The 20082-nt window shown below is 44.6% G+C and overlaps 1 protein-coding gene across 1 annotated transcript in view; it reads right to left on the reverse strand.

Annotated features, from left to right (window-relative positions):
- Positions 1-20082, reverse strand: part of LOC138953097 (phospholipase DDHD1-like) — a 41470-nt gene that overhangs the window by 5356 nt on the left and 16032 nt on the right. The window contains exons 7-14 of the mRNA XM_070324880.1: positions 19568-19679; positions 18587-18663; positions 17657-17748; positions 16512-16532; positions 13966-14041; positions 11800-11949; positions 10108-10408; positions 9428-9571 (exon numbers count right to left, since the gene is read on the reverse strand). Coding sequence (XP_070180981.1) covers positions 9428-9571; positions 10108-10408; positions 11800-11949; positions 13966-14041; positions 16512-16532; positions 17657-17748; positions 18587-18663; positions 19568-19679 — 973 coding nt within the window. The remainder of the gene's footprint in view (positions 1-9427; positions 9572-10107; positions 10409-11799; positions 11950-13965; positions 14042-16511; positions 16533-17656; positions 17749-18586; positions 18664-19567; positions 19680-20082) is intronic.

The raw sequence follows: 20082 nt of genomic DNA on the forward strand, positions 1-20082 counted from the left end.
ATGTGCACAGTGCAACTGCACTACCCGGCATTGTGTCCCCTCTTTCTTTCAAAAGCCAATTAATCGAAAATTTCAATAATAAATTATTATTTGATTAATATACTTACCCAATTCTCATAAATGCATTGACTTCAATCTCACATGCTAAATGTCGAAAAACTACTCAAATTACCTGCCCTTGCAAGGGTGGTAACCAAGCTAAAAACAGACGCCATAGCCGTTGCTATGACCTGTCCCACGTGGTTACCCATAACCCACCGCGCACCACGTGAGCGCCGGCATCCGGAATAATCATTTGAGACTTCTCAAAATCCCGTAGGAAATTAAGTAGCGGGGATGGATGGGAGGGTATCAACTATGAGAATTGGGTAAGTATATTAATCAAATGAAAATTTATTATTGAAATTTTCGATTAAATTACATATTCTTACCGCAATTCTCATAAATGCAGATTGCTCCTAAAGGAGGAGGGACTTAATTATGTCCCAGAAAGAACCTGTCCTGCAGAAACTAACGAGGGCAAAGAAAAGGCCTCGTCAAGTCAAGAGCAGGAGATGTCCAGGAGGTAAAAAATTGATGAACACGTCATCAGACCTCCAAAGAGCTGTTGGCAAAACTTCGCATAGGCAGCAGGAACACCACCAGAGAGAGAAGAACCCCAGGCTCTGGACTACTGAACACCTGTAAAGGAACAGAGGGAGGACTGAACGCCCCCCCCCCCCTTTACAGGAACAGAGGGAGGAACGCCCCCCCCCCCCTTTTGTGTTCAATAGGCCACCACTCATAGGACTGTCCTATGAAAGTAGCAACACCTCTTGTGAGCGTCAATTAAGAGAAGCCTCTTTCACCTATAGTGTAAAGAGATAAGAACATGAGCTTTTGGCTCTTAGTTCCAATTGACTGAGCGCAAGTTAAAAAGGATTTAAAAACTCTAACCAGACACTTAGAAAATCCAAATCGCCCGGAGCGAGAATCCTCTCGAGAGGAGGGAAATAAACACCAGAGGAGATTGACCCGGTTTCTGAATCCAGGAAATCTGGCCGAAAATCCGTGAAAAAACGGAACTATATATATGTTCAAAGGCTACATCCTCTGGTAAAACCCCAATAACGCATGGGTCTCACTGCCCTTCGGGGCTGAGGCCCAGAGTAAGAAGAACAAAGTCCTACGCGTTATACAAGGGGACGCCTCTAAGCCTCTTAAAACAAAGTCCTTTGATCATGCCCGCAAAAGCGCCATGAACATCAGAAGAGAGGCCTATTTGTTTCAAAGTAGCTGAGATAGCCGAGACGCCGGAACCTCCAAGAAGAGATTGAGAGAGGGGCGCTAAGGAGTTGCACCCCCGCTCTATACACCAATTGGCCAGGGAGGCCAATGAGGGGCATACACAGAGAAAGTGGAGGACCTATGTGCTTCATGCACCAAGACCAGAGTCAAAAACCCACGATCTGTAACACAAACAGCACAACCTCCAGCCCTGTATGCAGATGGCCCAACCCGTGTGCAAGCCCTGAGAGGTCCTGCTGAGCGAGTCGGCCAGATATAGAGCCGGCCGGGGAGATATTCCCCTGAGATATTGATTTAGTGTGAAAGGAACCAAATCAGAATCCCGTAAACTCTGTCTGACAGGGAGCGAGAACTTGCTCCTCCCTGCTAGTCCACATAGGAAGCAACAGAAGTATTGTCCGTATACAACCGGACATGCCTGTATATAGCCAAAGAGAAAGGCTAGTAGACTGATAGCTACTGCTCCTAACTCCAGGCAATTGAGATGCCCAAGGAGTTGAGTCCACATCCACAGCCCCAAGACTGTAATTGCCAATGTAGGCTCCCATCCGGACAGAGACGAATCCATGAAGCGGTCTAAATCCGGGGGGGAACAAAGCTAGGGAAAACGCCCTGAGCGATCCAATTGGATTCCAGCCACCTACTCGCGTGGAGGAACCCACCCCGGAGGAGGACCCTCTTGTCCCAGACTTGTGAGGCCGAGTCCCAAAGAGACTTGAGGAAAGACTAAAGGGCCAGCATAGCAATCGATTCCGTCTGACCGAGGATCAAGGCTAAGGACCTCGCAGAGGTCTGCTCTCGTGCCAGCCTGGCAGTGATAAGAGCCTAAAACCTCTCTATTCTCTCCTGTGAAGGACGAAACTTCCAAGAGACAGTGTCGAACGGCATGCCCGGGTAAAAAACCTGGGATGGGGACAGCTCGGATTTTGCCTGGTTTACGGAGAACGCCAGGCAAAGAGCCTGGTTCAACACCATCTGAAAGTGCAGCTGGCAAGCTGATTGACTCTGATAAAAGATCAACCAGTCACCGAGGATCAGAACACCGACTGAATGCCCACCATGGTAACAACTCATGGCCAGCAACAGCCTGAAGGGCAGAGCCCTGAACTGAAAAACAACCTGGTGACCCCAGCAGAAACGGAGCCACTTCCTGTCTGCAGGACGCATAAGGAAGACTTGTGTGAGAGCACAGAGGAAAATCTCAGCCAAAGCTGATAACTCCAGACCATGCCGTGCCACCTCCTCCGGAGAAGAGAGGGAGGAGTCACTGAACGAAACACCCACTTTGTGACCGGGGGCGCATCAATGCGCTGCTATTTGTCTATGGAAGAAGGGCAAGACTGAGGCTTCTGAGCAGGTTTTAACAAAACCCCGAAAAAAGCCTGTCCCTTGCTTCCTGTAACCGGTGTGAAATCAAACCCCTTGTAAAAGAAGGAGATCACACCTGGTGAAGACAGTGTGGGCATAGAACATCACTGACGAACTCATCTGCTCGGTGATGACCCTAGCCAGAACTGCCAGCAGCATGGCTACGGCCCTATCCGAGGCATCCTCCCTAAACCAAAAAGAGTCCAGGGAGGTTAAGATGGTTCGTATGAGAGCACAGAGGAGAGTCTCAGCGAAAGCAGATAACTCTAGACCATGCCGTCCCACCTCCTCCAGAGAGGAGAGGGAGGAGTAACATCACGAAACCCCACGTTCCCTGTGGTCTATTCGTGAAGCCAAGAGACTAGTTCCGGCGGAGCGGGAAAACCAGCCCTTGGCAACAAAAATGTCTGGATCAGATCCTGAGACTTGACATTCCAACCTATCTTCTTCCGCAATAAAAGTGAGAACGAAGCAGCCTGAAACCCAGGAGCCAGCCACCGGCTAGCAGAAGGAGGAGCAGGACCATGCGCATGAAGCAGCGGGAAAGGTGTAGGCTGAAGACCACGACCCTGAGTTGCGGGTCAAGCCAAGAGCTGCGACATGTGGTAGGCAATCACCGGAGACTCGGCAAATCGAAACGATTGCGAGTAAGCCCGCGTAGACCCAAAGTAATCCGCAGAAGAGGGAGGAAGAGAGACACCCTGCTCTGAATACGCCACCCCATCCGGGAAAAAGTAAGCTGCCACAGCAGCCGCTTTTTGCATAGCGAGCCAACAACCAGTAGGCAGCGCTACACACTCTCCCTCCTCCACCGAGGAGTCCGAATCCCCACCTGCAGTTGTGTCAAAACACAAAGGAGGGGAGACGGGGGAGGCAGCGCACTAAAACTCCTGCTGATAACCCGCCAAGAGTGAGAGTGAAAAGCTTGATCTGTCTCTGCCTGTCAACCAAACCGCCCACCTGACCCGAGGGGGGGAGAGGGGTTGGTAGTTGGCACAGCGCCCTGCCGAGAAGGAGGGTGAGTGGGGGTACGAGACCAAGCCAAGCCCGGCCAGCCGTACCCCACCCGCTGTGCGAGAGAAGCGTCCCAGTGCTGAAAACCAGTCTGCCTGGTTTGAGCCACGCCGCGCCACGAGTGGGGAGGGGGTGGTTCGTCACGGCAGTAACCCCTTGTGGGGAGAAAGACTGAATGAGAGACACAACCGTAAACGGCCGAACCCCACTCGTCCACCTGCTGACATCCTGTAGCCCCACCGCTCACCTACCCCGAGGGGGGGGGGGGGGGGGGGGGGGGTGACGGATGCTGGCTGAGGACAATGACCACTGGCAAGGCCATACTGTAGTCCGAGTCCCCACAATCCATTGTGTCAGAACACAAAGAATGGGAGACTGGAGAGTTAAGAGCATGTTCTGTCTCCGCCTGCCACCGCCACCGCTCACCTACCCCAAGGGGGTAGAGGAGTAGGCAACCGGCAAAGCACCCTGCCGAGAACAAAGCAGAGCCAAGCTCATTGTTCCCCGACCGCTGTGCGAGAGACTGGACCCAGCCGCCAAAACCGGTCTGACCAGTTTGAGCCACCCGCGACGAGTGCGGGCAGCTAACACAGCCCCCTGCCCCAAATGTGACAGAGGAGGAGTATGTAACATAGCCTGGAAAGGCCGTACGTCCCACCCCAGCTGTGCTGACTCAGACTGGCTTGAGCCACGCCACGCCCCAGATGGGGAGGGGGGTGGCTAGTCACCGCAGTAACCCCTGAAGGGGGGAGAGACGGGGTGAGACGCAACCTTAAAAGGCCGACCCCCACCCGTCCACCTGCTGACGTCCTGTAGGACGATTACCGCTGGTAAGACGGTAACGCTGGAGACTGCGACGGCAGTCTAACAGCCCCCCACCCTGTCCAGCCCGGAGGGTTGAAAAAGAGTGGGCAGCTGACACAGCCCCCTGCCCCAAATGTGGCATAGGAGAGGTATGCAACGTAGCCTGGAAAGGTCGTACATCCCACCCCAGCTGTGAATGAGCGAAAGAAATGCCAGACAGGCGGGAGCCCGCAGACTGGCTGTGCTGAGGTTGGAACCCCTCCCCTAAAGAGAGGGACGTGGGTCTGTCAGCAAACTGATCCTCACCACGCGAACCCGTAAGAGCACACTTACCGTGCCCCCCCCCCCCCCCCCCCCCACTCCCCCTTGAAAAGGGGGCTGCATGTCTAACAAAGCTGCGCTCGAAGCGAGGTAAGAGGACAGAGGCAGGAGAGGAGCCGACCCCCCCTCCGAAAGAAGAGAGTGTTCTAAACCAAGTACTACCAGAGGCAGAAAGGGCTGAACAGAACTGGCCATTTGCACCAGACCACGGTGCGAAGCAGCAAGCTCCAATTTCCAAGCATTAGTTGTCACGGCTTGGGGTACGCATTAGTGAGGGAGAGTGGGAGCTGTGTTATGTACGGTGTATTTTCGACTGAAGAGTGAAAAGTAACTGCCATGCCACATGATCGGCATGCAGTCAATAAAGCCAGACAAGAAGAAAATAAATGACATGATTATGACATGCAGCTCTATCTGCTATTTATTCAAACTGGTTTTCAAACTTATTCTTGCAAAGCATCTGCACACGCTCCTCTGTGCTGTGTTTGTGTGGCTGCTTTCGTATGTCGGTGCATGGTGAGTGTGTTCACTGCCTTGAGGATTTATTGGCTCACGAAGTGTAGCCTATGCGATGCTAACTTTTGTCTGTCTGTGCGTGCGTATGTATCCGATCACTCTGCAGTTTTGTTCTCTCTTAAAATAGCCAAACCATCCAAACAGAAAAAGCGCGTAGTCCGCCGTAACCTCAAAGAAGTTAACACTGACACATTTCGCGCAGAAGCAGCCCGCCGACTGCTTGATCCTCCGGTATCCTCAGACCCTGTACGTCATTACGACTCCACTCTCAGCACACTTCTTGATGAACATGCGCCCGCAAAAACCAAACTCATCGTAGATAGGCCTTCTGCACCCTGGATCACAGCTGAAGTTAAGTATGCAAAACAGTTGCGTCGCCGAGCAGAGAGGAAGTCGCGAACCTCAAAGCTGGTAGTTGACAGACAGATTTACAACAAGCAAAAGGAACATGTTCAGACACTCATCGCAGACGCCAAAAAATCGCACTACAGCACCAAAATCTGTGAAACAACCTCTGCCAAAACACTCTTCTCCACAATGAATGACCTTCTTGGCTGCTCTTCTGCTTCTCCCTTGCCCAACAACATCGACCCCTCCAAACTGTCGCAAGCTTTCTCTGATTACTTCCATAACAAGATCCAAACCATCCGTGACAAACTAGACAAAATCCCACACCAAAACTCTGAAACTCCTCCTGCATTTACAGGCACTCCCTTCACACACTTTCAGCCTCTCACTCTCACTGACCTGGAGAAAGTCCTCAAAGAAATGACCTTGAAAACCTGTGACCTTGACCCTCTTCCCACACAACTCTACTCTGACTGTCTTCCTGAACTCCTCCCTTCTATTCTCAAAATCATCAACACTTCTCTGCAAACAGGCACTGTCCCCAACTCCTTTAAGACTGCTATTGTCAAACCTCTACTGAAGAAACCATCGCTTGACCCAAACACCCTCAGCAACTACCGCCCTGTCTCAAACCTTTCCTTCATCTCCAAACTCCTTGAAAGAGTCGTCCTGAAACAACTCAACTCTCACCTTCTTTGCAACAATCTTCTCTCTCCGCTTCAATCTGCCTATCGTCCTCACCACTCCACCGAAACTGCCCTTCTCAAAATCACTAATGATCTCCTCCTTGCCACTGACCAAGCTGAAATCTCTGCCGTCGCTCTACTTGATCTATCAGCGGCCTTTGACACAGTCGACCACAACATCCTCCTTCAACGCCTTCAGCACACCTTTGGTATCCATAGCACAGCTCTTTCTTGGTTCTCTTCTTATCTTACCGACCGCTACCAGACTGTTTCGATTGACAAACTGAACTCTGACCCCATCAGACTTGAGTGCGGAGTCCCTCAGGGCTCAGTCCTTGGGCCTGTACTATTTACTCTCTACACTCAACCTCTTGACCACATCCTTGACCGACACAACGTTTTCCACCACTCTTTTGCCGACGACTCTCAACTTCACAACAGCTCTTCCCCTGACCAGTCTGAATCTCTTCTTTCCTCTATCTCTGACACTATCACTGACGTGCAGAATTGGATGACAGAAAACAAACTTCAGCTCAATAGCAACAAAACTGAAGCTATCCTAATAGGCACTACATCCAAACTCTCCAAAGCCACCTCCGACTCTCTTCAACTCTCTGACTCTTCTGTCCCTCTGTCTTCTGCTGTCAAAAACCTCGGAGTCACTCTAGACAACACCCTTTCCATGAAACAACACATCTCTTCTGTCTCTCGCACCTGCTACTTCCAACTCCGCCGCATCGCCACTATCCGCAAGTACCTCACCACAGATGCTACCGCCAAACTGGTCACTTCCACCATTCTCTCACGTCTTGACTATTGTAACTCTCTCTTGGCGGGTCTTCCCTCTTCTTCTATCTCTCGTCTCCAACGCATTCAAAATAGCTCTGCCCGTCTTGTCTTACGAAAGAAAAAGAGAGATCACATCACCCCCCTCCTAAATCAGCTCCACTGGTTGCCCGTTCCTGCCCGTATCACCTACAAAATCAACACTCTCACCTACAAATGCCTCCATGGTCTCGCCCCTGCCTATCTCTCCGACTCTCTCTCTCTCTATGTCCCTTCACGAGCACTCAGATCATCTGCTGACTCCCTCAAGCTCAACATCCCCCACACCAAACTCAAAACAGCAGGTCAACGCTCATTTTCTTTCCAAGCACCTAGCCAATGGAACACACTACCTCTCCCCCTCCGTCAACAACAGTCCCTCGAATCATTCAAATCTGCACTCAAGACATTCCTTTTTTCCAAATAATCCATGCATTCTACACTGCCCACCCCATCCCACCCTGAATAACTGTACATATTTTAATGGTTGATGGTGTGTGTGTGTGCTAGTGACTTTAAGTCTCCGTGTGTGTGAATGAGTGTATGTGCGCCTTGAGTCGCCTGTTGGTGAGATATGTGCGCGTTATAAATATTCGTATTATTATTATTATTATGTATGTCTGTGGTAGAAACTTTAACATTTGAAGACGTCATATTACATTGACGTCACATTATGACGTACGAGGGTTAGACGTCACCCGATGGAATTACTGAAAGTCTCGGTGATTGTTATTTTGAGCGGGCCGAGACTATTTGGCAGTCGTGTCCATGTAAGTAGGCTACATGCAGACAGACAGATCTAGATCTAGTGTCTCGCTTTCTTGCACAGTTTCACCTATGCTCTTTCTCTGTGTGTGTGTGTGTGTGTGTGTGTGTACTGTGTGTGTGTGTGACGGAGTGATTGAGTTTGTGTTACTGTTTGTCGATTTCTTACGTGAGCCTTGAAGGCTTCGCCTCTTGTTTTATCTCTTCTTTTCAACACTTTTAATGCAAATCATTTTTACAGAACGTTTAAAGAAGTATTGGGAGTTTATTGTTATTGTTTAGTAGCTACAAGAAGTGATTAGCATAGACTCAATCCTGTTGTTTGTGTGTCTCTGTGTGAGTGTATGGGGGAGGGGGTGGTGTGGTCACCCCTCCCGTGACCGGACACCTGCAATGTACGGACGGTTTTGCTATGGCCCAAGGGTGTCCGTTCATGAGAGGGACTGCTGTACTACAAAAGAAGTACTACTCAAAGGGTCGTCGACCCACACGGAGGTTTCTAAATAGGGCTAGATGCCTTATCCCCTTCCTGCCTCGCACTAAGTTACTGCTTGCTATCGGCCATCTTGGAAAAACTAAATGGCCAAAAACCGTAGCCCACCAGAAAAGTAAATTTCTGAATCGGCTGTAAACAAGCAGCTAATAACAACAATTCAATTCAATAAAAAGGGCAGATCTCACCAAAAGAATGGCGAACAGGTAAGGCCCCCAAGAACCAGCTTGTCCAAAAGACAGGCCGGTAAGAGTAGAAATCCAAACACCTCCGACCGTGAGTAGTCAAAAGTTGAGAATGATTATTCCGGATGCCGGCGCTCACGTGGTGCGCGGTGGGTTATGGGTAACCATGTGGGGCAGGTCATAGCAACGGCTATGGCGTCTGTTTTTAGCTTGGTTACCACCCTTGCAAGGGAAGGTAATTTGAGTAGGTTTTCGACATCTAGCATGCGAGATTGAAGTCAATGCAATTTATGAGAATTGCGGAAAGAATATGTAATTTAATTAGTTTTATTGGTACTCTTCAGCTTTAAGGTAGCCTTCACATCAATCACGGCACAAGTGTAGGGTTAGCCTCTTCCACTGGTTTCAGTTTAATTGCAGGTGTCTACAACCATAAGGTAGGATGCACATGTATATAATGAATAAAGAAATCAACGCAAACCACAAACAGAAACTGTGTGTTGGGGAGTGAGTGTTTGCATGAGCGCATGTCTGCATGCATGTTTGCATTAATGTGTGTGTGTGTGTGTGTGTGTGTGTGTGTGTGTGTGTGTGTGTGTGTGTGTGTGTGTGTGTGTGTGTGTGTGTGTGTGTGTGTGTGTGTGTGTGTGTGTGTGTGTGTGTGTGTGTGTGTGCGAGTGTGTGTGTGTGTACATGCATGCATGCGTGCGAGTGTGTATTTGTGCACATAAATGTGCCGGTGCATGTTGATGCATGTTGGTCTCAGAGTTTCTCTCTCTCTCCCTCCACTCCCCCTCCACTGCCCCTCGTCTCACCTGTCTTGTCAATATCCTGAGGTTCAGGGTACTGCAGCGTGCATTGCATGCTCCGTGCTTCCTGGTCCATGGTCTGCAGCATTTTTAGTTCTGCCGTAAGCTCATCCTCCACCTTCTTGGTCTTCAGGTCTGAGAACCACTTAGCTGTCAAAAGTACATAGCAAAAGTTTTTTGGCAATTCATTTATTCCCTATAACTAAAATTATAATTGAAAGAATTGTTCAAGAGTTGAGGTTGCATGGTCAACTGAATCTGGTTGTTGATATTGCTACATACAGAGAATAAATGTGTTGTAAGCTGTGAGAGTCTTGTGGAGTGAGGTGTACAGACCACAGTTTTAATATTTCAGATTCAACATTCAGAAGCTGAATTTAAGTTCTGAAAACACACTTCTATTAATCTACTATCAGCTGTCAGCATACAAGATCTTGTTTTTTGTAATTCTACATAGCAAAGTAGAAGAGGTTCACAATTCGTGTGCAAAATGTTTATCATTTCAGATCGAGCGTCATGTCATAGTACATGACATCATATTTTTGTTTTATTTTGATTTTCTAAACAGGCCTCAGAAAGCTGATTTACTCAGCAAAAATCCTGAAAAGACTCAACCCACCAAGCATCACGATTAAACCTATGATTACATCAACCTCTCCTAAACACAATTTTTCATTTATACTCACATAACGAAAACCCTTTGCCAGCACCGTTACTCTTGTTGTCTGATTTCTCTGTTTTTTCTGGCTTTTCCTGCGTGGACGCTGATGCAATGCATTCTGTGGAATCTTCTCTACTGCCGACGTCCAGTTTATTGTCCTCCACTTTCAGTTTCATGGCGAGTTCGTCAGTGGAACCTTTGAAGGCGGCGTAGGCTTTGCGAGTCATCAGGGTGTAAGGCGGCCGCTTTGGTGAATTGTGATAGTGGATGGGTAGAGGCATGATTGTGGCGTAGTGTTTTAGCACCAATGGTTCAAGGCGATAGGCCTGGAGAGAGAAGAAAGTGTCTGGTCCAGTCTTTTGGTTAAACTATATGTACTGCACAGTATTACGCTGCACTTTCTCAATCATGAAAACTCCATGTCTCTAGCAGACCTGCCAACCCTTATGAAGCTTCTAGTTTAGCAATTGAGATTTTTTGGGAATTTTCAGTGTAGCAAATCATCACAGTAATTCACAAACCTGGTAACTCAATTTTTGCTGTTTTGAGAAGAAAAAGAAAAAAAAAGTTTTGAAAATTCAAAGCATCAAATATAACTTCAATTCATGGGTTAATATTTTCTTTTAACCAGTGCAATTAGCAGTCCAAATACGTGTTAATGTCAGTTGTTAATGATATTCGATACAACTGAGAAAATATTGAATATCCGAATGAGTCAACCAGTATATATACAAGTTTTTTTTCTCTTTTTCAGTCCTAACCTTTAGTGGCCATATTTTAATTTTTCTGAGATAAAAATTTGTGTAAGGTAAAAACAGAACAGCAGCAACCTCACAATTATTTTCCATGTGTGACATATTTCCATCCAAGTGTGGCACAAAAACCTCCTAAGTTTAACTGAAGCCGTTTTGTTTTTTGCACTCCCTTGAAACAAATGAAAATACGAGTTTTTCTCATGAACTTTTTCTCACTTTAGAAACCAGTTGGAGATCCAAGCTTTTCTCACCACATTGGCAAAAAATAAGGGAGCTAACTACTGTTTTAGTTCCAAAACCTCAAAAATTTTGGATACAAGGTTTGTAAATTACAGCGACAAAATGATCTCTTTGTGAAGCATTGTCTAAAATGCATTCGCACATCCGCATTTAATTTATGCTATTTCGTGCAAGAATATATACATTTTTAACAAGTTTATTTAGCAAGCAGGAACATAATTCCCAATAGAGAGCGTCTGCAATGCCACTTTTCACAATTTCAGTGTGAAAAATGTTTATGAACCATATCCTGACCACTACACAGAGTGAGAATCAGAAATGAGTGAGTACCAGGGCTCACAAGATATGGCAAACTGCTGCTTGCTTGTGATTATTTTATATTTGTTTGAGCGTAGGCTGTAGCAATTTTAAGCTTGGATTAACAGCGTAGCAATAGGTCTTAAAACGCAGCATGCAACACCGTAAGCATAGCAGTTGGAAGCTCTGCTCTAGTCTCTACTTACAGAAAAAAAACAAGAAAAAGTGTGTTTTTTTTTATTGAATTCTATGTGTTCACATAGGTCTCAAACACCCTGTTCAAAGTAGATGATATAGAAACATGTACTCAAGCTTCTTATCAATAGGGGGGGGGGGGGGGGGGGGGGGAGGGGGAAGCATAAAAAATGTATTTCTTCCTTTTAAACCAAGTTTTTCCGTAATATGTCTTCCCATTATGCTCTCACCACCGGGTCGGAAGGATGGTAGATGTTGAAGAGACGCTTGCAGGTGTTGGGTGGCAAGAAATGCTCGGTGGAGCCCGTACCCTGGGGTCGAATCCCTCGCAGGGCCAGGAAGACAGCTAGTGGTGATCCAAAGCAGAACAGATTCTCCAACTGTCAAACACAAGAAATGATGAGAACTTTTAGATCACACTAAAGTGGTACAGTGAACCTCAGGGATTCTTGTGAATTAGGATACAGATGACCACACACACCCCCCCCCCCTCCTCCCGCCCCCAAATTTGGTTTTGAAAGTACATTGTAGGGTGTCTTGAACGGAGGTAAATTTACAGGGATTTTGAATACAGTGGTACCTGTGATGAAAGGACACTCTTGGGACCAGCCACAAGTGTCCCTACATTGCCGGTGGCCTGTCATGACAGGTACATTTTGGTAGAGATAATAGAGAAAGGGATGCCAGGAGGAGTCCTTTTAAGGCATGTATCCTCTCCTGGAAGGGGCCACACATTGCCGGTACCACTGTAGAACATCTAAAATAAGTAAGGTCTTAAAAAGTGGAAGTATTAAATAGGGGGGGGGGGGGGAGGGGTATCCTTCTTCTTCTTCTTCTTCTGCGTTCGTGGGCTGAAACTCGCACGTACACTCGTGTTTTTTGCACGAGTGGAATTTTACGTGTATGACCGTTTTTACCCCGCCATTTAGGCAGCCATACGCCGTTTTCGGAGGAAGCATGCGGGGTATTTTCGTGTTTCTATAACCCACCGAACTCTGACATGGATTACAGGATCTTTTTCGTGCACACTTGGTCTTGTGCTTGCGTGTACACACGGGGGTGTTCGGACACTGAGGAGAGTCTGCACACACAGTTGACTCTGAGAAATAAATCTCTCGCCGAACGTGGGGACGAACTCACGCTGACAGCGGCCAACTGGATACAAATCCAGCGCGCTACTGACTGAGCTACATCCCCGCCCGAGGGGTATCCTAATTCACTAGTAACCCGTCATGACAACCACAATAAATCTGTCCAGGCTCTTATACAGGATAAGAGAACATTTTAGCTTCAGCAAATGCAGTGGAACCTGTCCTGCTGGCGACCATCTCTCGATAACGACCTCCTGCCCTGAAAAGCTGATAACCACCTGACAAGATGTCCGTCAAGGGTTTTTATGTGCAATTTACCTTTCCATAGCGACAAGCTGTTTATAACAACCACTTTAAGGACTGGGTGGCCGAGTGGTAACGCAATTGCGCTCGGAAGCGAGAGGTTGCGAGTTTGACCCTGGGTCAGGGCGCTAGCAATTTTCTCCCCCCCTTTCCTAACCTAGGTGGTGGGTTCAAGTGCTAGTCTTTCGGATGAGACGAAAAACCGAGGTCCCTTCGTGTACACTACATTGGGGTGTGCACGTTAAAGATCCCATGATTGACAAAAGGGTCTTTCCTGGCAAAATTGTATAGGCATAGATAAAAAAAATGTCCACCAAAATACCCGTGTGACTTGGAATAATAGGCCGTGAAAAGTAGGATATGCGCCAAAATGGCTGCGATCTGCTGGTCGATGTGAATGCGTGATGTATTGTGTAAAAAATTCCATCTCACACGGCATCAATAGATCCCTGCGCCTTGAGTCCGAGTCTGGAGATACGCGCGCGATATAAGACTTCATATAAATTTAAACGTCCTGTGGGTGGTTGTTGTAGACAGGTTTGACTGTGCCAACATTCAACAGCCTCATGGCTACTTTTTGTGCACAGCCCTGCAGGGACATTTCCTTGAATTATTGTTGTAACTGACATGACACCAGCTGTGTCAAAATGCAAATTTAATTCATAGTTTGCACAGAAAGCAGCCAGGCTATTGATTTTTGGTATGTGATGAAATGGAAGGATTATATGCTCTCACTGAGGGTAAAAGTCTGACGGCTGACATGATCATTCATAAATATGAAAGAATGTATGTTTAGCCAAGCCTGCTAGACAATTACAAACCAGCGCAATGGGCTTGCTGTACAAAGAAACGTTTAATTTCCGTTGACATCTTATAGTTATTTTTAACCAAGTCACAAAGTGATAGCAGCTACAACAAGCACAAACGTAAAGTCAGAAATGCACTGCTGGGGATAACCTAAGCAAGAGAAAAATCTGCTTTTCAAGAATGATGCCAACGTACCTCAAAAGGTAGAGCCCTCTCCCCATTTGCAACCACTTCTTTCACATGTTGTAGTGTTGCCTCCAACTCTGCTACCCTGCATTAGTAACAACATTTACCACCTGAGTTCAAAAAGAGGACAGACCACGCTTGCAAATCACAACTTTTATGGAATGAAATCTGCCTCCTGCAGTAGACTCTGGTACTCTATTCAATGAGAAATTTAAAATACGATGATCAGGCATACGCAATATGTACATGGTTGGAAGCTTAGTGGCTACTACACTGATAGCTTTCTCTTCTTTTTAGTTTCCTTTTGAAGATCAATATTCCTATATGGGACTGTGTTTTCCAGCTATAAACAAACCATGGCACCTGAAAGGAATATCCAAGCTTAATAAAGTATAAAACAATAGCTGTTTCAAGCACTCAAGCTCTCCAGAATTTTCTGTCGCTTCCTCTTAGATTCTTTTTACATTTAGTCAAGTTTTGACTAAATGTTTTAACACAGAGGGGGAATCGAGACGAGGGTCGTGGTGTATGTGTGTGTGTGTGTGTGTGTGTGTGTGTGTGTGTGTGTGTGTGTTTGTGCGTGTGTGTGTTTGTGCGTGTGTGTGTGTAGAGTGATTCAGAGTAAACTACTGGACCGATCTTTATGAAACTTTACATGAGAGTTCCTGGGTATGATATCCCCAGACGTTTTTCTTCTTTTTTTCGATAAATGTCTTTGATGACGTCATATCCGGCTTTTTGTAAAAGTTGAGACGGCACTGTCACCCTCGGATATGACGTCATCAAAGACATTTATCGAAAAAATGAAAAAAACGTCTGGGGATATCATACCCAGGAACTCTCATGTAAAATTTCATAAAGATCGGTCCAGTAGTTTACTCTGAATCGCTCTACACACACACACAAGACACACACACACACAGACACAGGCACACACACACATACACCACGACCCTCATCTCGATTCCCCCTCTATGTTAAAACATTTAAGTCAAAACTTGAAAAATTAATGTAAAAAGAAAGAATCTAAAGAAAGAACCAAAATGAACTGAGAAATTAATTTAAAGCAGAGCAAGCTCAAAAATGCCAATGTTGTTTTTACCACAAACTAACTCTGTATGTACTCTCAAAAAACAATAACATTTTGCTACCTCCTTCCTCCGCTTTAACTCGTCTAAACTCATCACCAAAATATTGAACAGAAAACAGCAACCCTATAATAACAAACCAGAAAAACAACAACAAAAAACAAAGGAAAACAGAAAACAGTAATGTTCAAGAAAGAAAAAAGAAAGAAAAACCCTTAGAAAGGAACAGAACCGGTAACTCAAAGTAACAAATTAATTAAAAACAAACAAATTAGACTCTAAAAATACTTTGTCCGTAGTGTATTCAGCTACTTGTACAAGGTACTATTTACTAGCTAATCCCAATACAAAATATCTTTACATGTACCTACAAACAAACACTAATCCATCTTACAGTGCACCTCACCCGTGCAGTTATAATGACATCCAAAATGGATTTTCGTAACTTCTTACACATTTTTCATTTAAAATACATGCACAAGAAGAACATCAAAAAACTTCTCTCCTCTTTCATCAAGTTTTTAAGGGTTGTTGAAGAGTTGCTTTTCCTGGGCAACATTGAGGCAAGCTACATGTGACATGGTACACCAATCACTAGCAAGCGGCATGACTCCGCATGTGGTCAGTGATACAGTGGTCGCCGCTTAATAAAGCCACTTCTGGACCGACGAAAAATGGCTTTAATAAGCGGCGGATTTATTAACCGGCGGTCCAGGAATGCGTCATTTTCGAAAAAAAAAATCTCTTTCGTCATTTACACTTGTTTGAATCTAAACAAAACTTCACGAAGGATGTTGAACTTTTGTTTTAATTATGTACATGTACGTGTACTTTGATCACTTCGGTACATCAATAATTTCACTGTCACCGTCACGAATCATTACTCGGCAGAGAAGAACGATTTTATGAGTGTTTGTTTGTTGGTTGTCTTCCACATCAGAACAAGATAATGTGAGTTTTAGTCACAAACTACGTGATTTCTCTGAGAAAACTGGCTTTAATAAGCGGCGGGTTGGTTTTATTAACCGGCTTTTTCTAATACATAAGATATAGTGATAAATCCGGACCGTCTGAAATCGGCTTTTATAAGCGGCTGGCTCTATTAAGCGCGGTTTTATTAAGCGGCGTCCACTGTATGTGCCAGAGAAATCATGCGAACGACTGACATCCCAGTGAGAATTAGCTGCGATCTGTGCTTCTGCACTGTTTGCTCTTTTCTTCTGAAAGTATGCACATCAGGGCTGACTATTAGCATTGCCGATGTGATTGCGTCCCTCTTCACACAGATCGGGCAACAATGTGTGGAGACACGCCGCTCGCTAGTGATTGGCCTGCAATATCATGTGTAGCTTGCCTCAGTGTTTCCAAGGAAAAGCAACTCTCCCACAACCCATGAACACCCGACAGAGTTGTTTCCGAGATTCGTCTGTGTGTTACCAGCTGCCAACATTTCTAGCCACTACTTACCTCCTTGTCATTGTTAAGGCACTAGACAAAGCAGACATTAGCTCATCAGTACACTATGTTCAGAAATAACTCTAAATAAGGTTTTTTTATGGCCATTTTCTCATTATTATTTGTTTGTCCACACACGTCAAAGACCGACCAGGCTGATGTAATAATGAATCAATCATTTTTTTAACGATTATACATCTAATAATTAACTTTCCTTCCTTTTTTTTAATTCTTGATTTTGGAGTGTTAGTAGAAAAGGTCAACTAGGAAAAGACTACTCCAATTGTTTGAGTTTCACAAAGCTTTTAGTTTCACAAAGCTTTTAGTTTCACAAAGCTTTTAGTTTCACAAAGCTTTTAGTTTCACAAAGCTTTTAGTTTCACAAAGCTTTTAGTTTCACAAAGATTTTAGTTTCAGACGAGGTTGGAGAAAGTATGCCCATAAACCTAAATTGCAGATAAATAATGACAGACTAAAGTATTTAATGCAATTCATGGGAGTTCACTTTAAAAATCAGATACATTCTCCAATAGTACAATTACAAGGTGTCCAGCTGAAACGCAATGGGTCATCTAATGGTGGCAACAGCATATCAACACTGGTATTAATCTCTTCAAAATAAAACAGTGATAACTGGGTCAGAAAAAATCTTTATCCCAAAAAGTGAATTGGAAATAAGGTTACTTATTAATTATCCATATGAGCTAAAAGTTCACATTTGAAAATAAAATATAATCCAAAGGAATATGTATGTTTGTGGTGTTATTTAACAAAGTAAAATATAATCCAAAGGAATATGTATGTTTGTGGTGTTATTTAACAAAGGAATATGTATGTATGTGGTGTTATTTAACAAAGGAATATGTATGTTTGTGGTGTTATTTAACAAAGTAAAATATAATCCAAAGGAATATGTATGTTTGTGGTGTTATTTAACAAAGGAATATGTATGTTTGTGGTGTTATTTAACAAAGGAATATGTATGTTTGTGGTGTTATTTAACAAAGTAAAATATAATCCAAAGGAATATGTATGTTTGTGGTGTTATTTAACAAAGTAAAATCTAACTGTAAGGGCTTGACTTGTCTTATAATCCCGAGAGGAGTAAAAAGGAGACAATTATTTTGTTTGCTCATATATATCTTAAGCGGCCATACCTTTGTCTTGCGGTGTTGAGCTGCTGCAGCAGTTGGGCACTCTGAGCAGCACCCTTCGGCTTCGCGTGGCTTACCTGTTCCTCCTCTTCTTTCTGTCAACAAAACTCCAATAAATAAAAACAATGAATGCAAGTCAGGGTGTATTCTTATAGATACACATACACACTTAAAAGACAAAATAAAGGAAAATATTTCAATGTTTCCCAGTCATTTTGGAGAAAAAAAGAGGTTTGGGGCTGTGTGTGTGTGTGTGTGTGTGTGTGTGTGTGTGTGTGTGTGTGTGTGTGTGTGTGTGTGTGTGTGTGTGTGTGTGTGTGTGTGAATGTGTGTGTATGTGTGTGCTAGTTTGTGAATGTACCATAAAACATTAGTGGGTATGAAAGTGCATATATGGATGTCTGTCGGTGCATAAGAGAGAAGTGACAACATTTCAATATCCTAGCTGTTTTTTCCCGACATAGAACCACATGCAACACTCACAATGATGGAGGTGAACACAAAACCAATTGCAATACGTGTACTCACCATGATGGAGGTGAACACAAAACCAATTGCAATACGTGTACTCACAATGATGGAGGTGAACACAAAACCAATTGCAATACGTGTACTCACAATGATGGAGGTGAACACAAAACCAATTGCAATACGTGTACTCACCATGATGGAGGTGAACACAAAACCAATTGCAATATGTGTACTCACAATGATGGAGGTGAACACAAAACCAATTGCAATACGTGTACTCACAATGATGGAGGTGAACACAAAACCAATTGCAATATGTGTACTCACAATGATGGAGGTGAACACAAAACCAATTGCAATACGTGTACTCACAATGATGGAGGTGAACACAAAACCAATTGCAATACGTGTACTCACAATGATGGAGGTGAACACAAAACCAATTGCAATACGTGTACTCACAATGATGGAGGTGACAAACTGGTCATACTGCTTTATGGGGTTCCAGCCTGTCATTATGTCATACGTGATCACGCTTCCTGCACACAACAACACTCGTTAAACAACTCTCACAATAGCAAACACAACAAAGTGAGATATAAAACATAAACATGTGTGACGTCATGAGAAATAACAGTTATAATAAATAACAGAACAAGAAGAGCAAACGCTCGATCGAGTCACTTTCGCAGTTCTGAATATTATATGAGGCATCAGATGGACAGGAAGAAATTGCTATTCACAACACAATGAGTCACGTTCACATAAAATTTGAGCCCGGTCACTTTTATAGTTTCCGAGAAAAGCCCAACGTTAAGTTGTGTGTTGCCGAACAGAAAAGGCTAGTTATCTCCCTTGTTTTTCTGATAACGTTCGTAAAAGGCTACAGATGTAAATACTTTGATGTAAAGAATAATCCTACAAAGTTTCAATCACATCCGATGAACTTTGTCAAAGATATAAAATGTCTAATTTTTCCTTTGACGCTGACCTGTGACCTTGAAAAAGGTCAAAGGTCAACGAAACCATCGTTAAAGTGTAGAGGTCATTGGAGGTCACGACTAAACAAAATATGAGCCCGATCGCTTTGATAGTTTCCGAGAAAAGTCCAACGTTAAGGTGGTGTCTACGGACGGCCGGCCGGCCAGCTGGCCGGACGGCCGGCCGGACAGACTAACACTGACCGATTACATAGAGTCACTTTTTCTCAAGTGACTCAAAAACAACACCCACCGTGTCAGTGTATCAACATTAAAAGGTCTATAAGACACACACACACACACACACACAAACTCAGGCTAATCAGGTTTGAACTGATGTTTATCCATGAGACAGTCTTGGATTTGATTTATTTTATAATTAACATTCAGCCTGTTTCATATAACTATCCAAGCATGTGTTAAACACAGGCTACATGACAGAAAAAGAGAGGACGCAACAGACCTAAGGAATGTGAGACGATGGAGACCTTCCCCCCATTGGCCTCAAAGTAAGGGTGGCGAACGCAGAACATCTCATACAGGCGGATCAGCTCCGTTTGCAGACTTGCAGAGATCTGAAGAATAAATTCAATAATTAAAGTCATGCAACATTTTTTAAAAAGGCATGTCTTATGTCTTCGCTACAAAAACATGTAGCACACTTTTGAGTGTATATGCTTCTGCAAGTAAGCGCGTGCACAAATGCCCAACTCTAGCATTTCCGTTGAATATCAAGGCAAGGCCAAAATATACTGAATAATTGCACTAACACTCTTGCATTTCTCGCTAAGGACCAGACATTTCTACAATGGTACATGTACCTGCAAATTGAGGCCCATTCGATGGGATGGTACCTCCAAATAAAGGACACATGTAGTCCCTTTGTCTTAATAGCTTGACCAAAATACATATACATGCCATAGAAAGCCAACTACAATGTAAGAACACTTTCGGCTGGTCACAAGGGTACCACTGTCC

This window comes from Littorina saxatilis, linkage group LG17 (genome assembly GCF_037325665.1).
Source record: "Littorina saxatilis isolate snail1 linkage group LG17, US_GU_Lsax_2.0, whole genome shotgun sequence".
Lineage (NCBI taxonomy): Eukaryota > Metazoa > Mollusca > Gastropoda > Littorinimorpha > Littorinidae > Littorina > Littorina saxatilis.